The 23637-nt window shown below is 51.3% G+C and overlaps 3 protein-coding genes across 3 annotated transcripts; 2 read left to right on the top strand and 1 right to left on the bottom strand.

The window, feature by feature from the left end:
- Nucleotides 1–635: 635 nt before the first annotated feature.
- Nucleotides 636–3246, top strand: IUM83_18376 (kinesin-like protein; the record flags this gene model as incomplete). The annotated part of the gene is made up of 3 exons (XM_067943371.1): nucleotides 636–2772; nucleotides 3046–3174; nucleotides 3242–3246. 3 exons carry the CDS (start codon nucleotides 636–638, stop codon nucleotides 3244–3246), a joined length of 2271 nt encoding a protein of 756 aa, XP_067784866.1.
- A 5633-nt stretch (nucleotides 3247–8879) lies between these two features.
- Nucleotides 8880–10799, top strand: IUM83_18375 (homogentisate 1,2-dioxygenase; the record flags this gene model as incomplete). The annotated part of the gene is made up of 9 exons (XM_067943370.1): nucleotides 8880–8990; nucleotides 9058–9131; nucleotides 9213–9391; nucleotides 9472–9582; nucleotides 9664–9743; nucleotides 9811–9999; nucleotides 10071–10205; nucleotides 10292–10381; nucleotides 10446–10799. 9 exons carry the CDS (start codon nucleotides 8880–8882, stop codon nucleotides 10797–10799), a joined length of 1323 nt encoding a protein of 440 aa, XP_067784850.1.
- A 3585-nt stretch (nucleotides 10800–14384) lies between these two features.
- IUM83_18374 (dynein heavy chain) lies at nucleotides 14385–23630 on the bottom strand (the record flags this gene model as incomplete). Its single annotated transcript, XM_067943369.1, has 3 exons — nucleotides 14385–14484; nucleotides 14660–15701; nucleotides 22358–23630. The coding sequence occupies 3 exons, from the start codon at nucleotides 23628–23630 to the stop codon at nucleotides 14385–14387; spliced, it is 2415 nt and encodes an 804-aa protein (XP_067784851.1).
- Between the last annotated feature and the right edge of the window lie 7 nt (nucleotides 23631–23637).

Raw genomic sequence — 23637 nt, 5'->3', positions numbered from 1 at the left:
GCTAAAGCCTGCTACATTAACAGGGATGAAGTGTTCAAATCCGAGAAGAACCTAAATTGGTATTTTGGGGCACTTGGATGCTAGTCAGCGTCTGCAAGATCGGTACCTATGTATCTCCATCCCCGCTCGGATCTCCTGCATCCCGATGACCAATGCGTGTCAATAATGTTGGACTTACTAAGTGTGATTGCAAAGTGGACTATTCGCTCACTGTTTCGCATCTGCTCCTGCGATGCATCATGGCTGCTCTGCGGTTACCGTCACATCAAGCCCACGCCACCGCTTCGAACAACGACGGACTCACAACTATAATAGTGATCAGCACTGGTGTCTCCGCCGCGTCCTGTATCGTTGCTTAGTCGTCGTAGTATCCTCGGTCATGTCCGAGCAGAGAGGTATGAGCGCCGGCGTCCAGCCTTCCAGCGTTGAAGTGGTGTATTTTAATACACCACTTCAACGCACGGTATTAAAATACCAGTCCTCCCCGCATTCCACGACGCCGTTTTATGCTGTTTAACAATCTGCAGATGTGGTCCACACCGTTCCCGCAGGTCCAAGAATTGCCCTTGACCAGGAGACCGAGCGCAGGAAACCGGCCGACCTTCACTCTCGCTGCGTCTCGGGCGCCGACCGCCATGCCCCCCACCGCCGCCGCCGCGCCGCGCGAGCCCTGCTGCATCTGCATGGAGGTGGACGACTACCAGGGGACGCTGCTGGTGCAGTGCGCGCGCTGCTTCATCCGCGTGCACGTCAAGTGCTACGGCCGCAGCCTCGCGGGCGGCGACGCGTCGTCCGCGTGGCTCTGCCAGGCCTGCGAGCACGTGAGCGCGAGCGCCGCGCCGCTCCCGACGCCGCAGTGCGCCGTGTGCCCCGTCGCGGGCGGCGCGCTGCGGCTCACGGCCCAGCGCGACGTGTGGTGCCACGTGCTGTGCATCAACTGGATCCCGGAGCTGTCCCACAGCCTGGCGGGCGCCATGGACGAGGCCGTGGACATCTCGCTGCTGGACCGCAGCCGCAGCACGCTGCGCTGCCTGCTGTGCGGCCTGCGCGGCGGCTGCATCCAGTGCGTGAGCGGGCGCTGCGCCAAGGCCTTCCACGTGCTGTGCGCCTTCCGCGCGCCCTCGAGCCTGCTCTTCACGGGCTACAACACGGACAACCAGCAGGTGTACCACTGCAAGACGCACCTGGCCGACGTGTCCTCCACGCGGTACGAGATGGTGGACAACTCGTGGCGCAAGCTGCCGCAGGTCAAGCAGTTCCTGCTGGAGCACCCGCCGTCGGCCGAGCTCAAGTGCCGCTTCTGCGCCAACAAGGCCAGCGCGCCCAACAAGGACAGCCACGAGACCCAGTGCCTGCTGGGCTGGCTGGCCAGGCAGGACTCGCTCAGGAGGAAGGAGGAGCTGGACCGACTCGGCGTCAAGCCCGCCGAGATCGCGTACAAGCAGGCCAAGTCCCCGGCCAAGAAGGGAGGCGGCAAGACGCGCAGCAAGAGCAGCCCCAAGAAGAGCAGGGACAAAAGGCAGGCGCCGCCCATGCGGGCCTGCCCGGAGTGCGGCGAGTCCGTGCGCGAGACGCACATGATGGGCCACCTGAAGAACACGTGCCCCAAGAGTAGACATGCAATGAAGAGGAAGAACAACATGACGTCGCCGCGCGGTGGTGGCGGCGCTCTGGATGATACCGAGCAAGCGGACTTGACGGACGTGCTGTTTGCCTCGTGGCCCGGACAGAATAGCGGAGCCCCCATGGATTCGACGTACTTTTGGAAGGTGGTGGAGAACCAGTTTTTCAGCAGTAGCGTGCTTGAGAAGAAGCGCATGGAACAGTTGTCCAAGGGGCTCTGCGGCGTGAAACTGGAGGATATCGCGAAGGCTACGCGTCGGCGGCCGCTGCAAGCGTCTGATATCCACTGTCGAGACACGTTACGACTGGAACGAAACCCCGAAGACCCAAAACAGGCCCTCACGCTTAAGAAATTCGCGCATAAGTGCGACTTCCTTATGCGAGCAAGTCACTGTCGATGTTTGAGCGACCCGCTCGCTAAGCCGATGATTGAGATTTGCCATAACCCTGAGTGCACACAGCCCAGTACCGAACCGCCCGTCGACTCTGTCTCGAAGTACGTTCCGGAAGGCTCAGAAGCTAACATTCGCGTGCAGTTCACGAACGGAGAGGACACCGCAATGAATTGTAAATATTCACTGCGCGTTTACCAAAATGGAACCACGATGCATCAGCATGCTGCAAATAATGGGACGTTTGCTAGCATTTTCCAACACGACGCTATGTCCACATTGGTCGGGTTCGACATGCAGACGAAGAAAGTTCCCTTGGCGAAGGATGACCAATTGTTGATCTCTCTTGATGCCTGTGACCATGTGAAGGAAACTCCTGTGGAGAAAACCCCTGAAACGATCGCTCACGAGTCCTCGGTCTTGGCTCTTCCTGCTGATACCGCGCTGACTGATGAACTGACACCAGCAATTAACTTGCTCATGGAGTACCTGAAAGATACGACGGAGCAAAATCGCTATCGTATTCGCACATTGTACAAAAGACTCCAAGGAAAGGAGAGTGAAGACAGCAAGTTCCAGCTTAAAGCTCAAATAACTGACATGTACTATCACGAGTTCGCATCCTGGAAGCGATTATGCTCAAGTTTATTGATTGGATACAGAAGTGGGGATAAACCTGAAGAGGATGACAAGAAGACATCTGAAAATGAGGAGCAAGAGGGGTCTACGGAGGATGAGGACGACGCAATCGACGATGGTACCTGTGTTGTGTGTTTCGACGGTCAATCTCCTGAAACGAACCCAATTATATTCTGCGATCGTTGCGAGCTAGCGGTTCACCAGCGCTGCTACGGAATGGCCAAGGTTCCCAGCAATGAATTTATTTGCGACCGATGTCGCGCTACGCGGGAAGGACTCGACCCTGCAACCGATGTATTCTGCCAACTTTGCTCTTTAAGTGACGGTGCCTTCAAACGTACCATTGACGGAAAGTGGGTGCATGTTGTGTGTGCCCTGTGGTGTCCGAAAGTGTGGATTGGCAACTTGTTTGAGCTTTCGGACATTAGTTTGGTTGGGACCACGAATCAAGTGCGGTTCGTAAACTCTGCTGAAGAAATCGACGTGCGCATTAAACAAGCCTCGGGCGGGCAGCATGTTGGTACGAAAACTGATGAAAACCCCGAGGTTCCTGCCTTAGAGCTGGGCAGCCTGTGCGTGCACTGCAGAGTAGCTTGTGGGCGCACCATTCAATGTTGCCACCCTAAATGCTCTACGTCTTTCCACCCACTTTGCGGTTGGTATGACGGACTGCCCATGACAATTTCACTTGGAGATGGTAGGTACGTGTATGCTGGTGGGGGGGCTGGATTAAAGTTCCAGATGTACTGCTCAAGTCATTTGCCGGATCATTACCCAGCGTCCGAGCAGATTGCCCAGCGACGTCGTCGAACGAGGTTCCGGATTGATTCCTACTTCGTTATGCGAAACAAGGATAACTATAGTTGTGGAAACAAACAAGTGGGTGACGAGTCATCCTTGTTGTCTGGGTCAATCGTACAAGCTGTGCTCTCGGCCGAGAGCAAGATCACTGCAACCGACGATGATCCAAATGCAATCGATTGGACGGACATGACAGTTTGCTCAGCGTGTTTCGAGTATTGCGCACCCATTGCTGGCGAGCTTACAGACGTGAATATGCTCCATCGAAGGCAGTTTATGATACGCTGCCAGTATTGCAACGTTTACATCCACCCAGAGTGCTGCATTTCTGACATTGGCTCATCCGCCTCGATATTCAGAAGCAACTGGATCTGCGAACGGTGTACGCAAACGGGTGGTAAGGAATCGCCCGCGTGTGTCGTGTGCGCGAAGGCAACGGATTACTTGATGCCTTGTGTTGATCCACCCGCTGCATCAAACCATTTGACTTCGCAGGCATTCCCCGATTCAAAGTCAATTGCTACTGCAATTCGGCCAGTACCTGGTGGGGGCCAGCAACTATGGTTACAAGCTCATCAGAACATGCAGCGACAGCAACAAAACCAAATAATCCCCGAGAGCAACAACCAGCAGGCGCAGCAATACGCACTGGAGAGCAATGGGGTGGCGACGACTCCTACGGCATCGAACAGGTGGATTCACGTGTACTGCAGCAAGTGGCAGAAAACTAAAACGGTCAAGAGGCATCACATGCTGTGTTCGTACGCGCCAACTCTTAAGCCTGAGGGTATGTCTGCTCGATGCGAATTGTGCGATAAGAAAGAGGGACTCCTTGCCAATTGTGCTCAGTGCCACCGCCGATTCCATCCGATTTGCGCGGCACAGAAAAAACTGTATTGCGCTCGATCTAATCGCACAGAGTGGAAGTTTTATTGTGAAGCCCACCCGCCAGCGGATGCTGCTTTCGATGTAAACCGCCAGTCCTGGATTACCCAAGAAATATTGGGTCAGCTGCAAGATTTGCGCCGCTCACTTGAGCGTGGGCGGATGCTGCTTGAAATGTCTCGACAGCGCGACCGCCAGCACAAGCGTCTATTAAATCTCTGCAAGTTGCCACTCATGGAGACATCGATAGAAATAATTCTGAAAAAGCGCCCATCCGCCGAGATGAAGGAGGTTTATCATCAGCTTACAGGAGAAACGTTAACTGACGTACCGCATCGCGCTAAGCCAGCGCCACCGTCCCCACGAAACCGCGTCAGAAGCAGTCCGCGTGCTGCAGCAGGGAGTCACTCCACACGTGCAGCTAAACGCTCAGCATCCCAAGCTGCAACTACTCCCGAAAGAAGCCCCAAACGCCGTCGAACACGCGCCGATTCTGATGCATCGAGCAACGGTGACCGTAATTATCGACGGAGTTCTAGACGGAAGTCCTTGCGCTTCAATCAAGAAGAGGCTTCTGAAGATGAAGGTGCAGACGCAAGCGAAGAAGACGATGAGCTGGATGCTCAAAAGAAGATATGGGCAAGCCTCGCCGTGCCCAAAAACCTTAGTGATTTTGAACTTGCCGTCGCTGAGCAATTCCCTGAACTGGTGGTACGTGCTCATCGATGAGCTAGAAGCATCTCCCATTCTCATCCGTTGTTATTAATTGCTGCTTGCAGGATTAAGTATGAGTTGCTGTACGAGGCTTGTGGTAATAACAGTGCAACCGGCCAACACGGTCGCATATTTTTAGAGTACATTGTGGTATTTGCGGGTATTGAAGTTCTTGAGTGAGCTTGTGATGTCATATAGCAGGCTCGTGCTTCCTGTAGCAACATGAGTGATACGAGTGTCCTGGAGGCGGTGGCAGATGATGGAGAACTCACCGGAGAAATGCAGCCGGGCACAGGAGGCAGGTCAGTGGCTGTGTTTGACCGCTCTCCACCATCTACTGCAGCCTCAGTGACGGAGACAATCGACAGCAGAGAAGACGCACACTACTGCGATGAGTGGGAGTTGTTTTCTGACACGCAGTCAGATGCTTCTAATAATGAAGATTCAGCAGTTGATCTGGAGGACGGGGCAGTAGGTCAGGTGGGTAGCAACTGCCAGCAGACGACCACAGAACTCGACATTGAGTCGGTAGCTGCTTTGAAAAGGCCCGAGCAGGACGATACCGACAGGCGAGAAGACGCTGAGGCACTGCACCATCCCTGCAATGTCGACGATGTTGGCAACGGATCGATGTCCGATGATGAACACAGGCGGACTTCCCAGAGTGAAGAAAACACGGATGTCAGTCTGCATCGAAGAATCCAGGTTGTTGTCCGTGTTCGCCCGCCTTCCGATTCTGAAGGCAAGGTTGTAGTCACGGTGGGCGAAAACGAAGGAACCAGCTTGTGTGTGCAAGCATCAACTGCGCAGGGGAGCATCAGTACGGTCACGGAATGCACATTTGATCGAGTGTTCATGGAAGCTGCGACACAAGAAGACGTGTTTGCTGCAATAGAACCAAGCGTGCAGGCGTGTTTGGAGGGGTACAACGCCACTGTCTTTGCATACGGACAAACTGGCACCGGCAAAACGCACACTCTTTTTGGGCGTGACTTGGGTTCACCTAGAGACAAAGGCACTGGCGAAGGAGTTGCAAGCCAAGGCGAGAGCGACTCATTTCGAATGGTTAAATCGTCTTGGGGGATCGTTCCCCGTACACTCAGCTATCTGCTCGACCAAGCAGCCACCTTGAAGGAGAAAAACTGCCAAGTCGAGTTGCATCTCAGCTTCCTGCAGATCTACAATGACCGTCTCTTTGATCTCCTCACTGATCGCATGCGGCAAAAGCCCCTGCTAATTCGCGAGCAACCCACGTTGGAGGGCACGACAAGCGTCACTGTTCAAGGTCTGTCAAGTGAGCGTATAAAGTCGTTCTCAAATGCCATGCAGATAATTCACCAAGGCCACACTAATCGGTGCGTGCGCGAGACGGAGTCGAATCTATCGAGTAGCAGAAGCCATGCTATCGTACAGCTCCACGTTACGACACAATGCGCAGCGCCTGATGGTGATGGCCAGGTTCTCCGACGAGCAAGATTAAACTTGGTGGACCTAGCGGGCTCCGAGAAATGGAATACTGACGTGGAAATGGAAGACGCACAGTCACAAGAATTGAAGAATATCAACACGAGTTTATCCGCTCTTGGAAACTGTATTGCGGCGCTTACAGAAGCTGGGAGAAAGCATATCCCATATCGCGATTCAACGTTGACCCGTGTTTTACAGGACTCTTTCGGTGGTAATACGCAGTCTTGTCTGATAGCTACTGTGAACGCAACGCAGCAGTCATGCGACGAAACGATTCGAACCTTACACTTTGCAGATCGGGCGAGGTCCGTGATGCAGACAATTCGACTGAACGAGGTGACAGATGGCTCGACAGACTTGCTGATGGCGAAAATACAGATTGTGAAGCTTCGAGAACGATTAGAAAGTGAACAGCGAAGGCGGCACGAAACCCGGCTGAAGGAGCACCAAGCATTGCAACGAGACTTCCAGGAAAAACTAAAGGGAAAAGACAAGGAAATCAAAAAGTTGTCGAGAGATAATGCCGTCTTCCAGAGGTGGAGAGAGGAAGACGTGAAGAAAATCCGGGCACTTGAAAGTCGCGTGAAGGATCTGGAGCAGCAAGCTGACTCGAAAATTTGCGACCCGCTGAAGGACCTTGCTACCAGCACGCCTGCTCAGGGATCGAAGCGTCATAATACGATTCCTGTGTCGAATTCTTCCGCGACAAGGCAAAATACTATGCAGAAAACTCGGTCACGATCAAATCTGACGCGGGTTGGAAGTGATAATGGTACCGCTGCTCGAACATACAAGCAAGTGCTGGAACGGTACGCTCTCGGGTCAAGTAAAGGGCAACACCAAAAGTCCGTAGCGATAAGCAAGGTTGCGCATGACCAGACTCGGCTCACTGACCCGTCGTACGATGTAACAAATCAACTTGAGGAATCAGTGGAAACACAGTCGCTGGACAGGAGCTTGTCAACTGATGCAACACAAAGGTGGGAAACAACAACGGTGCGTAATCAAGCCGACGAATCGCCGGATCTAGGCAGATCCGAAGCAGCATGGCACCAAGCCTCTGGATTGTGTGTATCTCCTGTTACCTGCCCTCCAAATCGGAATGACGTGGCTGAAATACATTTCGCGGATTCGTGGAAGTATTCTAATATAGCTGCCATCGCGAAGAGCTTTAGCCCCGAGTGGGCATCCTCAGTGCTGTCCAAATCAACCCCTGCACTTTTGACCCAAAAGCATGAACAAAAGGAAAATCGCGACGAGCCGTGGTCACCGAATCCAGCAAGTGGCTGCAGTACCGCCGCATCGAAACAAGAGCCTGCGACACTGTTCAAAAATGCTAGCGTTGGTAGTTTCAATTACACCCCGCTACCGCGTGCCCAAGAGGCATGTGAAAAGCACAAGCTTGCAGGATGCATGCTGTGCTCGGTAAATGAGGGTATGCGGCAAACCGAGGCTGCTCTGCACCGTCAGCCGGCATCAGTCACTGTCGCATTCAAGACCACCGAAGCGAATCGGAAGCCCCAAGACGGTCCGTGCCACCGGCATCAGCTGCTACGATGCTTCATTTGTCTGAAGAGTAGCGCCAGCAACACGCCCGCTAGCGCAGTACAACTCGCGGCAGCAGCAACGACGGTAATAACGAATGCGACTTCGACGTTCGCCTACAGCAGTGCTGCGATTTCGTCGTCTGGCAAGCCTACCAGCTACCAGACTCCTGTTCCGCAAGCCGAGACCTCATCCCAGTCAAAGTGTGCTCTTCACTCCCTTGCCAACTGCATTTTGTGCGCGGGGGTCAAGGCGATGACTCGAAAAGTGGTGGTGCCTTCTCCTCAAGCATCTCCAGCGAAAACGGTTAGCTCCTTCGATGCGAGAAGCGGGAACTTCGTTGAAGACCGCGCTGCGGAGCGGTATCGACGATACACACTCGACGAAAGGATACTCCAGCCGAAACTAGCAAATCAATGGTAACCAAAGTGTCAATCTCAAAGTGTAGCCATGTTTGAACAGCCACATCCCGACTATGTAAATATATTTTTCAAGTAAGCCCATGAACGGTGCTGCTCTGATCAACGTACTTCGCCCAAGAGTGCTCAGAGCGGCTCGCCTGGCTCGGGAAAGGTGTTTGCACGAGTGCTAGCTTGGCAAGGCGTCTAAATGCACGTATGACCACCTAGCGGCGTCTCGCATTTGACAGCGTCCAATATTGAAGTTTATCCCCCCTAACCTCGACACGTACACTTGGGTTTTGTATACTGTTGATGGTGTTAAGCTCAAGCTGTACCAGCTGCGCACACTCCATCGAGGAGCTCATTTACCGAAAAGCACTCGCCGAGACACGTGCACCTTCCTGCAAGCTCCATGACCGACGCCACCTGGGACTCTCTGTCGTATCTGCCGGGCTTCGGCAACGATTTCTGCTCGGAGGCGCTGCCCGATGCGCTGCCCAAGGGCCAGAACAACCCACAAAAGGTTTGTGACACAATGGTGCCCCATCAGATTCGCACCGGTATATCTAACCTCTCTGTCCCCGATGCAGTGCGCGTACGGACTGTACGCCGAGCAGCTCTCGGGCACGGCGTTCACCATGCCGCGCCACAAGAACCAGCGCAGGTGCGTGCCCAAGTGTCAAACTATTGAGTGGCAGAATTGGAATTGAGGATTTGGTATTCGTGGCTTTTCGTGCTCCGGTAGCTGGCTGTACCGTATTTTGCCGCCGGTCGTGCACGAGAAGTACCAGGAGGTGGACCACCCGTTCGTCAAGGCGGACTTCGCCAAGGAGAAGCTCACTCCGCAGCAGATGCGCTGGAAACCCATGCCGTTCCCGGCGGACTCGGAGAAGGTCGACTTCATCGACGGCCTGCGCACGATCGGTGGGTCAATTATTGTAGTTGGTGCCGCATTTTTGTAGTCGTTTTTTTGCCAAAATCTGACATTGGTGGTTGCTGTTTAGGTGGAGCGGGAGACCCGACCATGAAGGCGGGCATGGCCATCCACATGTACGCCGCCAACACGTCGATGAAGGACAAGTGCTTCTACAACTCGGACGGCGACTTTTTGATCGGTATGTTATGGGTGATTTGATCTGTAACTGTGAAATGTTTTGAGCTTGACGTTTCTGGATTTGGTTTTGGTGCAATTTCAGTCCCCCAGGTTGGCGATCTGAAGATCACGACGGAATTCGGCAAGCTCAAGGTGTCACCGCATGAGATCTGCGTCATCCAGGTATTATTTTGTGGGGATGATAATTTATTGTGCGTACGTGTAGGGTTAACGTGGTATGGTATTTTAGCGCGGTATTCGCTTCTCGGTCGAGCTGGACGGACCTTCCCGCGGCTACATTCTGGAGGTGTACAACCGCCACTTCATCCTTCCCGATCTGGGACCTATCGGAGCCAACGGACTCGCCAATCCGCGCGACTTTGAGCATCCGAGCGCTTTCTACGAAGATCGTGAGGCCGAATACCTGGTGGTGAACAAGGTGCGCTGAAGCTGCTATTGCTGTTGAATTTGCGATTAGGAACGCAAGTCTCACTTTTTGTGTCCGTGCAGTTTGGAGGCCAAGTATTTTCCGCTCGGATGGCCTTCTCGCCGTTCAACGTCGTTGCGTGGCACGGAAATTACGTCCCGTACAAGTACAACCTCGACAAGTTCTGCACGATGAACTCTGTGAGCTATGACCACCCGGTAAGTTGCTCAGCTCCTGAGTCATAGCAATGTGGAGGGTTTGCTTTTTTTTGGTACTAACCTAAGTCTTACTTTGCCTCAACTAGGACCCCTCTATTTACTGCGTCCTCACGTGCCAGACGGAGGAGGCTGGAAATGCTGTCGCGGACTTCGTCATTTTCCCACCTCGTTGGATGGTACGTGACTTCGTTTAGTGTTTTCTGGTTCGTACGAATCTGCTAACACTCCTATCATGCGTAGGTTCAAGAGCACACATTCCGCCCTCCGTACTTCCACCGCAATTGCATGAGCGAGTACATGGGAATGATCTACGGCACCTACGATGCTAAGAAAGGAGGTGAAGACGGCTTTGCTCCTGGAGGCGCCTCTCTCCACAGTGTCGACACGCCTCACGGACCTGACGCTGCGACGTTCCTCGCTGCTTCGAACGCGCAGCTCAAGCCAGAGAAGTTCGACGGCGGACTTGCGTTCATGTTTGAGTCGACGTACCTGGTTAAGCTCACGGACTATGCTCTCCAGTGCGACCACAACGACGAAAACTACTGGAAGTGCTGGCAGCAAATGCCGAAGCTGTTCAACCCCAAGCAGGCGTAACGCGGGTTAACTACCTGACTCGAAATGGCTGAGCGAAACTAGTTGTTCAAGTTTCCTAACAAAATACATTGCGTTAAAATTGAGCTAGGAATCCCTCTGCATAACAAGCGCCACGCCTGCCAATATCCACTTTGCCTTTGGATCGATGGTATTGAGAGTCGCAAGGAACACATAAGTTGGTCCTCGAAGTGTTGTCTGGTACACAGGACAATCGAACACATCTTTGTTTCGACGAAAGTGCCCCACTGCAGTGGCTTCCCACTTGCTATCAATGACAACTGCTCGGGCGTAGATTACAGGTGCCGCAGGTAGCAGTTCCTTTGGCATGGGATCCACGAGATGGCCACCACAAGGAGTGGAGTCGATCTCGTACGAAAACGGCGACGTTTTTTCACCGTCCTTCATCGGGAACTCCCACCGCGCGCCTTCCATGAACAGACCATGAATGTACGCCCCCATTTCAGGATATGACTCCGCTCCCTCTGCTTCGGCGATAGGTGTCATATGAGTTTCAATGGCCATGGAGTCAAGTGGAATACCGTGGGTCCGTGCCGTGCATTGTTTGATCGCGGTAAGGAATGCAGTTGGATTGAACAGACCGGATATCCACATTGAATATGGTAACCTGAATTCACTGGTCCAGTTCAAGAGAAATTGGATACGGTCCAGCAAGTCTGCAAACCACAGTGATAACGATTTACGGGACCACCATGCGTATCGCTCCCACGAGCACATGTGCAGAACATTGCGGCCGGGTACTTGGTTGATCGAGAGGGCCTCCATGAGGTCCTCCATGGATTCCGTCATATTTAACGTTCCTTGGATTCCCTTTGTCAGTTCTATCAAGCTGGACTGGATCTCGTGTAGTAGCGCGTGCATACGAGCCGCTTCTTGAAGGGCAACCACAACGTAAGGCGACTGATCGGTCGCAAGAAGCGGTTCCGCTTTGGCTTGCAAGTCTGCTAGATCAATCTCCGGTGGAAGCTTTTCTAGTAGCTCTTCAATAACCGCGTATACCTGGGTATTCTCTTTGACATCCCTGAAGCTGCAGCCGAGGATACAGATCTAGCAACCAAGCCATCCCCAGGTGTTGGTGGACCCGCTGTGGGCTGGAACTTTGCAATCGTAGTGAATAGATCGCTGGACGCTTCTACAAGGTACCCCACCTCTGCGTTTGGATGCAATCCATACACTGTAGGCGACTCGCTTGGCAGTCGTGTTTCAATGTGGTCAACATACTTGGAATAGCTGAAAGTGAACGGGTCCGGACACTTGAACCCTGCTGTGAGCTCCTTTCCTTTTAAAATGTCTTGCGTAAAGACTTCATTCAAATACGTGTTGTTGGTAATTCGGTCCCAGTGATCAGTTATGTGACCTCCATACATGATCTCGCCGAAAATGTATCGAAGATCGTCCCATGGCAAGGCTTTTGACCGGCTTGTCACTGCAGTATCGAGATATCGCCGGAGTACGTCGGAGCAAATCAACAGGTCGCCTGTGTTGAAACTATACGGGCGGCTCCAACCTTGGCAGCCGAATCGCCGTCGTCCCAAGACAAGTGCATGGAAGAAGCATAGCGCAAATAAGCACCCTTGGTATTCGTTAGGCTGAGCACAGACTTCGAGCTGTTTCATAGAGAAGTTCGCCCACGCCCGTCGTAAATTGCTCTTCAGGTCCGTTGGGGCTTCGTTAGCAACCTTGATACAACTTTGAAGAAGTGATTCCGGGAGATTACTGAGCGAAGCTAACGCAGGTCCTTCAGATGACAGGAAGCAGCGGAATCGTTGGTCCGCAGACACCGAATAGACTTCCAGCGTTCGCTCAAGTCTGGGAAGCCACGACTGCATTAAGTGAATATTCTGCAGAATTACCCAGTTGCCTTCGCGTGAGAACTTCATTAGAATGTTGTCAGCATACTCTTCTTGACCTTGGCCCATAGATATGTTGATAAGATTTCCTCGCTCGTACATGAAATCAAACTTCTTACCCAGCGTCTCGACCCACGACGTTGGATCCACACCGGGAAATAGCACGAAAAACATAGGGGTCGAGGCACTAGTCTCTTGATAAGCGGCTTCCATGTCAAATGGTGGTTGTTGGACCATTTGCTTCCCGAACGTATCGCCAAGGTATGAGCGCAATGCAAATATCATTCGATCGGGGCGCAGAACTCGGATGATATGCAGGAGTTGAATTGGAGTAATCGAGGTCTTGTACTGGCCCGGCATAGGCTTTAATTCCGGTTTCTCGGCGTCACACCACTCTCGCCACTCTTCGCTGTCGGACCGCATAAATGTGGTAAGCTTCTGGAGGCTAGCGATATTTTCCTCGAGTTTGCGCACACGGAGCCAAACTGTCTCCGACATCCATTCACTGAGCAGTCCCATTCCAGATCCCATATCGTTTGCAGTTCCACAGGTTACCAGCTGACGAATATCAATCGCATCGATTTTCTTTTCCGTTTGCAAAATGGAAAAGCACAACTGAGTAGCTAATGTTAATTTGTCCTTTTCAAATAGACCACGGCGTATGTAATTGAAAACCACGTCTGTAATGGATGTCTTGAGTTGAGTGCAGCGTGCTTCGATCTGGGCAGAAGATGGTTTTTCTTCCTGATCCGTTTCTTTCATTAGCTCATCAAGATCCTGCTCGCTATTGCTTTCCACAACTCGATCGGCAAGTAGCAAGTCCGCATTCCACTGGAAGCGTTGCGAAATAATGACTTTCTTCGCAGCCGCTTTTAAGCGACCAAGCAAACCACCGCCGCCTGATGAAGGTGGCCTTCCTGGATCTTTCTCTGGCTGAACTAGGTCGATACCGCGCTGAAATATTACCACGTAAGCATTCAACGAGTACACATAGTACGAATGCATGCGGTGCAATCCATCCATGATGAAGAAAAGCAGAGCCCCTCGGCTCGCGACAGACTGGTACTTTGCGCTAAGCTCGTTGATTTGAGCTTCATACTCCGTAGCCTTGGCAGCCTTCTTCGCAATCTCTTGAGAAGTGGCTTTGGTAGTTTCTAGGTCTGTTATCACCTGTACGTTTTCCGTCACGTCGCCTTCGGCATCCGCTAAACTAGACAAGATTCGGTCCTCCAATGTCTGTATCCTGATTTTGAATTCGTTCTGCTGATGGATGAGTGCTGTACGCACTTTTGCCATCTTCGGCCACTCTTTGCGTACGACAAGCGACAATAGTTGGTCCTCTAGACCCTGTTGGGTCACTGCAAAATTGACCATTGTGGTCTCTGCCTGCAGTTCAGGTGGATAGTGAGGATTCGACAGCTTTGTGTGAAGGTACAGACGGAAATCGGGGTGCAGCTCCACCATTTTATCCCCATTTTCAGCATGGTTTTATGTCCACGCACAGTCGTGGATCGGGATATGACTGGCCATAAACACACTTCCAGCCTTTCGCCTATGTTCTCGACGATCACAGAGTGGCCGCGTTCCACAGCTGTCTCCAGTAGATTTGGTAAGTTGGGTTGATCCTGGCGCACTACTTGAAGTGAACTGGGCGCAGCGCGTCTCGCGTACTTCTCCATTTCTCGTAACCAATATATTCCTTGCAGCTGCGGATCAATTAGTAGTGGAGCGCGAGTGCTATTTCGCACGATAGCTCCATTTTCAACCGACACGCGGTCACTTGGAAGCCCTCTGGTGTTCCACTCAGCGATTTCAGACTGTGTCGCCAGAATGTGCAATGGGTTGCCATCTTCAGACATAACAGTCGTTGTTGATGTAGGTTTGTCCTTATCGGCTTTGGATGGCTTCTCAGTCAGCGATTTACGAAGAAACGGTAACCACTTGTCATTGATCAGTAAATCACGGAAAGGCTTCGTGAATGCACCAACGTACGAGACAAAACTGGCTGCAATCACGACATCACACACTAACATCTCTGCACTTACACGGAGCTGCTCGAGTTCGTGAGCCCATCGTTCGCTCTCACTGCCAAGCGCTTTAGCCAGCCTCCGGGCGAGCTCCATTCGTAAGCGACCTCTTTCCAGCAGAGCAATAGCGTCTTGGACCTCCTTGTTTATTTTGTCAAATTCGTTGGTCAAAGTTGCCAGCTTCTCTTCCAGCGCCGCAACCTTCTGATTCACCAACTCGAGCCTTTCATTTGCTACCCGTAATTTTTCGTTAGCTTCTTCTAGTGCACGCTTCTTGGGCTCAACTACGATAATTGCATCGTAGTACGCAACGATATTAATCACCCACGCACAGAGTCCTGCGGCTGCCGAGTTTTTCTTCTCGATAATTTCCACATTAAAGTGCTCGAGCTGCAAAAATGGCCGAATCTCCTTCCAATTGATTTCAGGAACCTGCTGGTTGTCGACAAGTGTCTTGAAACCTTTTAGCTCCTCTACCAGGGCGTTGATGTTGCCTAACAAAGCCTTTTTCGTGGCCTCCCAAGATCGATCTTTGTCTTTTACTTTACCATTCTTCTGGACGATAATGTTTGGATTAACACCGGCGAATAACACCACGACAGCACCAAAAATGTCGCCGACTCCTGCGGGAGGCTTAGCCATGGTCTTGCAATTTCCAAGATCTTTTTTATTGAGCGTATCCAAAGCAGCCATTGCAGCATCCACCATCGGTTGTGCTTGAGCGAGGTCCGCTTCCGTATCAGCTTTTTTGATAGAGACGTCTGCTTGAATCACTGCGCACTTCTCGCGTTCAACATTAGCTCTGTCAGTCTCATTTTCAACGAGCTCTTTGTCTTTCTGGAGGCGAGCAGCGAGTTCTTCCACAATAACTTTCTTTTTTTCAGCCTCTTCAAGGGTGCGCTTCAACTCTTCTTCCATTGTTGCTACGATCTCTCCAGTCGACTCCATTTTCTCGAGTCCAGTTTGAAGGCGTTGCATAGCCTTTTGGTGACTCGAGTGTTTCTGAGCTAGTAGGCGGCGGTACAACGTTAGACACTCCAAATACGACTTTGGAGTTGAGTACACGTGGCGCTTTTCATTAGAAAGAAACTCCTTGGCTAAAGTGTTAGTACTCTGGAAAGCAAATGGCATGAAATTTTGTATGGCCATTGCAACATTGTCGGCCGTATTCAGCTGAGGGTCATTATCAAACGTTAGGAAGCGGGCAGCTACAGAGCGCAGCGCTTCTTTCGGCCACGGCTGGAACCAGTCAATCAGGGAACAGTTCACTAGTGCTGGGAATTTTCGAGCTCGCATTCGGAAGTCGGGCGTCGCTGGTGAAAAACAGAGTACGACATGCAGATTTCGCTTAATTTCTTGAACAAACCACCGCCAAGCGCGTTCTTTCTCAGACCCTTCGGACCCGAGGCCAATCGTGCCGTTCGAATCACCAGTTGGGTCCGATGCGGCACTAGCTGCTAACGCTGCCATCATCTTCGGTTGGAATTGCTGGATCAAATTCGTTTGCTCGTCAGAGCTGTAGAGATCAGGAATATTTCCGCTTGACAGCAAATCATTCAAGTACACGAGCATGCGCTCATTCTTTATCTGATTGTCATCAAATAAGAAAACTACGTTGTCACCTTTGACTCCAGCCTTCATAAACATGTTTTGAAGATCAGACTTGAAGTCTAAGAGTGAATACGCTTGAGAAATCGCAATTTCCACTAGCGCATAGCCACATATAAATGCGCTCAAACGAGCCAACGACTTGCGCCCGCTACCGCCAACACCCACGAGAAGTGCGTGGCCTGATGGATTCGAGATTATGCGGACGATGCGAGCGATATGCTCGAGTGCATCTTTGAACAGCACCAGGTCCATTTTCGTATTCAACTCATTGTGCTCCGCCAACGCTTCTTCCACAGTGGCATGCAACACTTGATACGACACAACCTGATCATACTCGTTTGTCCGTAAACCATTGGCAAAATGGCAAAAGAGAATTGGGTCGGTCTGGAGTAACGCTGATTCATTCGCACTTTCGTTACTGGACGAAATGGGGGCGAAGTATCGAGTAAAATTTAGCGCAGGAAAGCATTTGCGGGCTTGCTGTTGTACGATCGCCGTGAATTTTGCTAAATCCTGCGTTGATACCATGCGATCTCCGTAAACACGTGAGGTTTCGTGAACCCAAAGAAGGGCGAATTTTAGTGGATCTTCAAACGTTGGTGGCTTCGCCATCAGCAGTCCTTGGAAGACATTCGCGACATGCCGAATATTGAATTCATAATGGAAGTTGGCTGCTGTCTTACGGAAAGCGCTACACACCTGCACGTGGAGATTCAGAGCTGCTTTCATAATTGGTTGAGACATCTTTCGGATATCTTCAACAAAATCAGCCACATAGCCCTCGAGAAAGGTTGTGTAAATTACTTGCAGACTAGCAGCGCTTAGCTGAGGTAGCGCAAATGTTACGAAGTGCCGCTGGAGGCGTGGGTTGATACTGAAACTGCCAGCGTTTGGATTCATGCAACTCACAAACTGCACATTCACGATTTGCTTTATGGAGAACTTCGCACGATCATACCAATGACCATAATCCAAGTATTGACGAAGTAAAGCGATAGCACTTTGCGTTCCATATGTGTCTACTTGAGGAAGATTGAGATCGTCTAAAAAGTAAATTAATTGGTCTCCATCTGTAGGTCCGAACGTCGAACCAACGCGCTTTGAAAGCTTTGATTCCAGGATAGCTTGAAGTGCGTACGCGTTAGTGTAATAGTTGAAGTTGATGTTCATACTAGCTGCTGGTCCTTTTGTAGCTGCAGCTGGAGACGTTGTTGAAGATGAGGTCGGAGCACTAACACCTGGTTTAGTTGGGGAGACTCGAACATCAAGATTCTTGAGTAATCCTTGAACTAACTGCGTTTTGCCAGTTCCTGCGTTGCCGCAAAGCATAAAAGGACGCTCTTCACGAACCATTATACTCAGCCAGCTTGTAATGGAAGCCGTCTCGGGGGTAGGAACGGTGACTGACGACATAGCAACAGATCCATCGAAGTGGACGGCCTTAAAGTATGGTGATGCTCGCCACGTGTCAAACGAAAGCGTATTTGGGTCAAGCCAGTAATCAAAAACAGTATCGCGAGCTGGAAACTTTATATGCTTGAACTCGCTGCGCCACCACTCACTAAACAGTTTGCGGTAGTCCGTCCCGTCATCAGTGATTGTGAGGGCAGCTCCAAATGCCCACACCGATATGAAACCACTTATGACATCCACTTTCTTTGAATCGCGGAGGGTTTCAACATCAAGTACTGCGTCTAAAAAAGTAGAGATACGTGTGTACCATGGTTATCTCTTGCATCGGCACGATTGTCTTGCAGCACTGCTTGACGAATGCAAGAATTGGATCGATGTACTTGTTCATTGCTTCTCCTAAAGCAGTTCGCTGTGGAACAGACGTGCCTTTAGTTGCCACCCAGCTGGCTAAGAATGATCTCCACTGAAATCCATCGTCGTCCGATATGTACAAGATACCTGCGCGTGATACTGTGGCAGGGGTTGCATACTTCAGGTCGCGAATTTCAAATAGAAGCCGCATGTTGGGCTTTAGTGGAATGCGCTCATTTGACGCAAGGGTCAGCATTTTGTTGTCATCCATGACAGAGTTCATTGACTCGATCCAGTTGGCATCCAAATCTCCGTCCAATACAATCCATTTCGGACGGGGGGTCTGTCACTGAAGTACTAGCAACATCACGCATAATCTTAGAAAGCAGACCATCCTTCCACTCCCGTGTCCCGAGCACCATGTATCCATATAAATCTTCAGTGGAAACTGCCTTGGGGTTGAGATCAACCACTTTTGTAGCATAATCCTCACCTTTTTTCTTTCTAGCAGTAATCAATGTCTCGCAGCATTCTGTCTTTCCACTTCCTGGTGGCCCCATCACAAAAACACAGTGTCGGATTGCAAGCAACTCTTCAAGCTGTATAACTTTCAGACGGAACTGTTCATGAGGCCACAGTCCCCGATCGTCACACGCCACATGAACATACTTTTCCATCGACACGTCAATTTTGCGCGGCAGATTCATATTGGGGAAAAGGTCACTGAGCAGGCCATTGAAAATCAGAAGATCTTGCTTGACAATTTTTGGCAAATTGAAGTCGCGGAGCGATCGCATCAAAATTTCCTGTTCAGACAACTTGGGTTCTGCTCGCTTGAACGATCCAGCAACGACTAGCACGCTTTTGACAGCTCGCAGACCCCAATCGTAGTGATCCTGTTTGGAGAGAAGCTCTCGGAGTAGAGAATACAAACTGAAGAATTTTGCGGCGAGCATCTTTGCCTCTCTGAAACCTTCCGCCATGAGCATATTTTCACAAATCAACACGAGATCAGGTGCCATCACTGTAATAGGTCGAAACAGAGCTTTTAAGCCTTCCGGGAGCTCTGACCGACCTAGGTATCCAGGATTCATGGTGATGAATGTGCCACACGTGGGATCAAGCGTGACCGAGTCACCCTCTACGACCACGTGACTGCTTTCACTTCGAATTCCATCGCACACCGCTTTAAATTGGACCGAACAGACCGACAATACCTCAGGTGCAAGTCGATTAAACTCATCAAAACACCCCCAAGCTCCTGCACTCGCCAACCCCTTGAAAATGTTTCCCAGATTTTTGTAGTCCATCTCGGGCGAGCAGTTGAACACATAGCATATCTTGCCTACCATATTGGCCAAGTCTTTTGTCGTTTCTGTTTTGCCTGTTCCTGCGGGTCCGGCAGGAGCGCAACCCATCTGGATGTGAAGCGCCTGAGTAGCGGTGACATAAATTCTGTCAGTTAACGGCGTGATAACGAGCCTCGGACCATTCCCCAAGTATTCAAACCCGTAATCGAAAGTTGCGTCGCAGATCTCCAAATATGTTTTGTTTAGTTGGCCTGAACATCGTTGTTTCAGTTGCGACTGCCAGAGAAACGAGCTAGGTGCTGTAATTTCTTCATAGAGAAGTTTCTGTACGATGTCTCGTGAGTGTGCATCCATTGTGATCATGCACATAGTCCGCTGGCGATCCGCTTTTGGCAAATTAGTTTGGGTAAGCTTAATGAGATCGTTGAGCTGGATCACAACCTTCTCGAGAAGTTCTTTCATCGCAGTCGCATGACCCTTTGAAAGCAACTCAAAAGCATGTTCAACACTTCTTGCGTATTCGATTCCAGCGACCAGTAAGGCAATCTGAGCTGCATCCATATTGTCGTTAGAAACGGCACCTTCATTAATCGATGGGACTTTTTGTAACAACCAATCTACGCGATTTTGCTCAGGAAATCGGTTGATTGAGCGCGTTACATGCTCTTTTAGTGTGCGCTGCATTGCCTCCAGTATCGTCTGCATATACAGCTCTACTTTTCCGTCCAGTTGTACCTTGTTCTCAAAAGAAATAGTCTCTTTTCCAGAATCATTAGATATGAAATGCGTAGCCAACATCGAGCTTGCTGCCCCAGCAGTTTCTTTTTCCAAAACCAGTGTATGTGTAGCTAAAAACACCTTCTCCAAATGAACCATAATTTTTTGTGGACTACTACCATTTGACAAAATGTCGAGCAGATCGGCCTCGGAGATGAAATAAAAACGTGGGAATAAGCGGCGCTTCGAATCCAGATACTCTTTCAGCGCTTGCTGACACTTTTCAAGTCGTGCACGGAGATCATTGAGCAGTGCAAGCAGACCTGGAAGCTGACAGGCAAGCAAGACATTTCCAGGTGGTTCTTGTTCCCACATCTGCTGTAACGTTTGTCGAACGAGCTCGTCAACGTCTTCAAACCTCGTCGCTTCGTCCGGAAGTTCGCGTTTCACTTCCTCTGATTGCATGAAGAGTGGCTCAAGGTACGACCACGAACGCTGAATATCGAGCAGTGCTCCAACGGTTTCTGACACAAGCATAAGTTTCGACTTCCACAGCTGGGTTTGCTCTTGGAAAAAGCTGTTCCTTCCTGATGCCATTCCTTGTACTAGCAATTGGTCCGATTCCAGCATTTCCACATCATCCTCTGTCATAGCAAGCAACGGTACCGCTGTTTCTTTGTAGAGTGTCATGGTTAGGCAAATGCTAGACCATCGTGTTTCTAACTCTTGTAGTACGGATTCTTGTTTGGCTTCTTTTTGAGCACGATCCGTTATTTCCTCTACATCGCGCTGAAATTCGTGCAAGTTTAAAGCTAAAATGTCAGCAAATTTCATGGACGGATTGTCTTCGGGACATTCAAAGTCTTTTCCAGTAACCGCGATAAGATCCTGCCAATGCCGCCTGCGCATGGATGGGTGCCGTAACGCTTGAAACAGCGGACATGTGCTGAGAAAGTCTTTTACAAGTCGTTCAAACTTCTTGAATGCATCGCAGTCTCGAATATCCTTGTGGGTGGCTTTAACAAGCGCTAGAAATGCCTTTGCTTCCTCCTCCAATACTATACCATCAATCATGCTCCACGGGATATCTCTCGACAGATCAATTTTCCTCGTCACGTCCGATATTGCTTCCCACATTTGTTGGCAATGCGTTAGTATTCGCTGAATAGCTGTCAGTACGGATGCACACGGCTCCATCAGATCTTCGCATTCTAATATCTCAGCGATATGTCTCTTTTTCTGAAATTCGATTTGATCCTTTTCAGCGCTTGCCTGTTCTTCCGAGATCAATGCCACCGCCGCATTCACACCAATAGCGAAAATCCAGAAGCCCTTCAATTTGAGCTGTGCTTCTTTTGTATGCAGCTCCTCCAGGTAGACGGCAACCTCATCGCGGAATTTCAAACTCTGTGTAGCAATTAACGGGGCAATCCGATTGCTTGCAGCTGGAACCTTCTTCAAGACCTCCGCCCACGCCATTTCAATGGACATCAAAATATCAAGCTCCTTCGTTACCAGAATGCCCGCATCTTTTAGAAAGGCAATTTCTGCACGAAGTTCTTCAATCGATAACGATATCTGTTCTCCACGTTTCTCGACCATGAATACGTGTTCTTTCAAGCCAATCAACGCAGCCGTGACCTGTTCAGGCGTCCATGTTGGATCCGACAGCGGTTGTTCGAGGCCAATATTGCACTCCCGCGTCGATTGCTGAAGTCCTTGTAGGTCGTGCAAAACCTGGTCTAGAACAAGCTTCCCTGTCATTAAATTCATCTCTCGGGTGACGATATCATCGAATGTCGCACTGTAAGGTGATCCACGAATTGGGCCAGCATTGCCACCGAACGTACCCTGGAACTCAATTTTAACATGGTATTCACCCGGGCTCGGTACTGTGTAACTCACTAGATACTTACCATTTAGAAGGTCCTGTATCTGCAAACTCGGCAGGAATATTGGATCCGACTCATCAACAGACACTTCAATGATGAATTCATCGCCACCACGTGTTCGTAAGTTACGTTGAGCATCTCTAGCCTGGATGATAAAACACGTAGGTTCGCCGCTGGCACCTCCTGAAAGTACACCAGGGCCGTACGCAAAGCATAGCGGTGCATGTGTAACAGAAAAATAGCTGTAGGTCTGAAAAGTTGTCGTGAATGAGTCACCCTGCAATGCCACTCGAACTTGGACATCGCCTGCCGGGAATGCTGTGAAATCCGGTGCAACAACATTTAGCATGTGATCGTTGACGTATTCACCTGGAACATCGACGGATCCTTTCCGACACGAAAATCTGATTGTCACTGGTTTGTTGACAAAGTCAATGCCTTCGATCACCAAAGCCGTGCCGCCTGTGATCGGTCCAAAGTCCGGGAAGATCCCCGTAATACCGTACGGCGGGCCCACCACGCAGCTAACATCAAGATAAAACATGTCATTGAGCCATACATTGGCCCAACCACCAAATACAATCAGTCGGCTGCCTTTATCATCGTAGGCAAGTGTCGTGTCACTTCGTCCGCAGGGTGGCGTGCCCTCAATCTCCGGGATGGTCCAGCTCATTTCACCCGTGTCAAGCACGCTCAAGTCATTCATGTAGCTCCCCTGTGCGTTGTAGTTATTCGCCTCTCCGACCACACCGCCGAACACGAAAACCTTGGCGTGTGGAATGGCCAGCACGGCGCAGCACGCGTGGTTCCACCTCGGCAGCGTCGTGGCCATGTGCGTGCCTTCCACGAGCGTCCACGAGTTCACGGTCGAGTCAAAAATATGCAAGTCGTTAAACTGCGCGACGCTATTCCAGCCTCCACACACTAGCATCAAGTCATCCACGGCGCACGCCTGGTGTCCTGCTCGTTTCTCCGGTGGTTTGCCCTTGCACGTGACTTTCGTCCAGCTCAGGTCGTCCGTGCGCAGCATGTACAAGTCGTCGAAGTCTCTCCTGCCGTAGCCCGTGCCTCCGTAGCCCCCAAACACGTAGATACTCCGTCGAATAGCCACCGCCGTGTGCGCCCCCCTGGGTGCTGGCAGTGTCAGGGCCACCGTCTTGGCCACACTGGCACGATGGATGGTGTTGGTGTTATTACTATTAAGAGGCGAGTTCACGGCGACGGCCGCCCCCGGCTGGCTCCAGTCCAGCGTGATGGGGTTGAAGACCCACAGGTCGTTGAACCGCGTGGAGCTGCTGTGGAAGCCGCCGAAGACGTAGATCTTGTTGTCCACGACCGTGGCCGAGTGCTTCCACCTGGGAGGGGGCCACGCGCCGCCCAGCGGCGAGCGCAGGCGCTCCCACTCGCTGGGGGCGTTGGCGTTGATCTTGAGCGCGAACAGGTCGTTGGTGGGGCCCGGCGGCTCGGCGTAGTCGCAGCCGCCGAAGAGGTAGCCGCTGGAGCCCACGATGGACAGCGAGTGGCCCGAGCGACGCGTCGGAGCCTCGCCGTTGCGCCGCGCCACCGTCTCCAGCTTGCTCCAGCGCAGCGTCGGCGGCGCGGAGCCCACGCCGCCTTGGGCGTCCGCCGTGTCCGCGGGCATCCGCGCA

Source organism: Phytophthora cinnamomi (genome assembly GCF_018691715.1).
Source record: "Phytophthora cinnamomi strain GKB4 chromosome Unknown Contig84, whole genome shotgun sequence".
In the NCBI taxonomy this organism is placed as follows: domain Eukaryota; phylum Oomycota; class Peronosporomycetes; order Peronosporales; family Peronosporaceae; genus Phytophthora; species Phytophthora cinnamomi.
The sequence above is the reverse complement of the archived record's forward strand: the minus strand, read 5'-3'. Positions and strand labels throughout refer to the sequence as shown.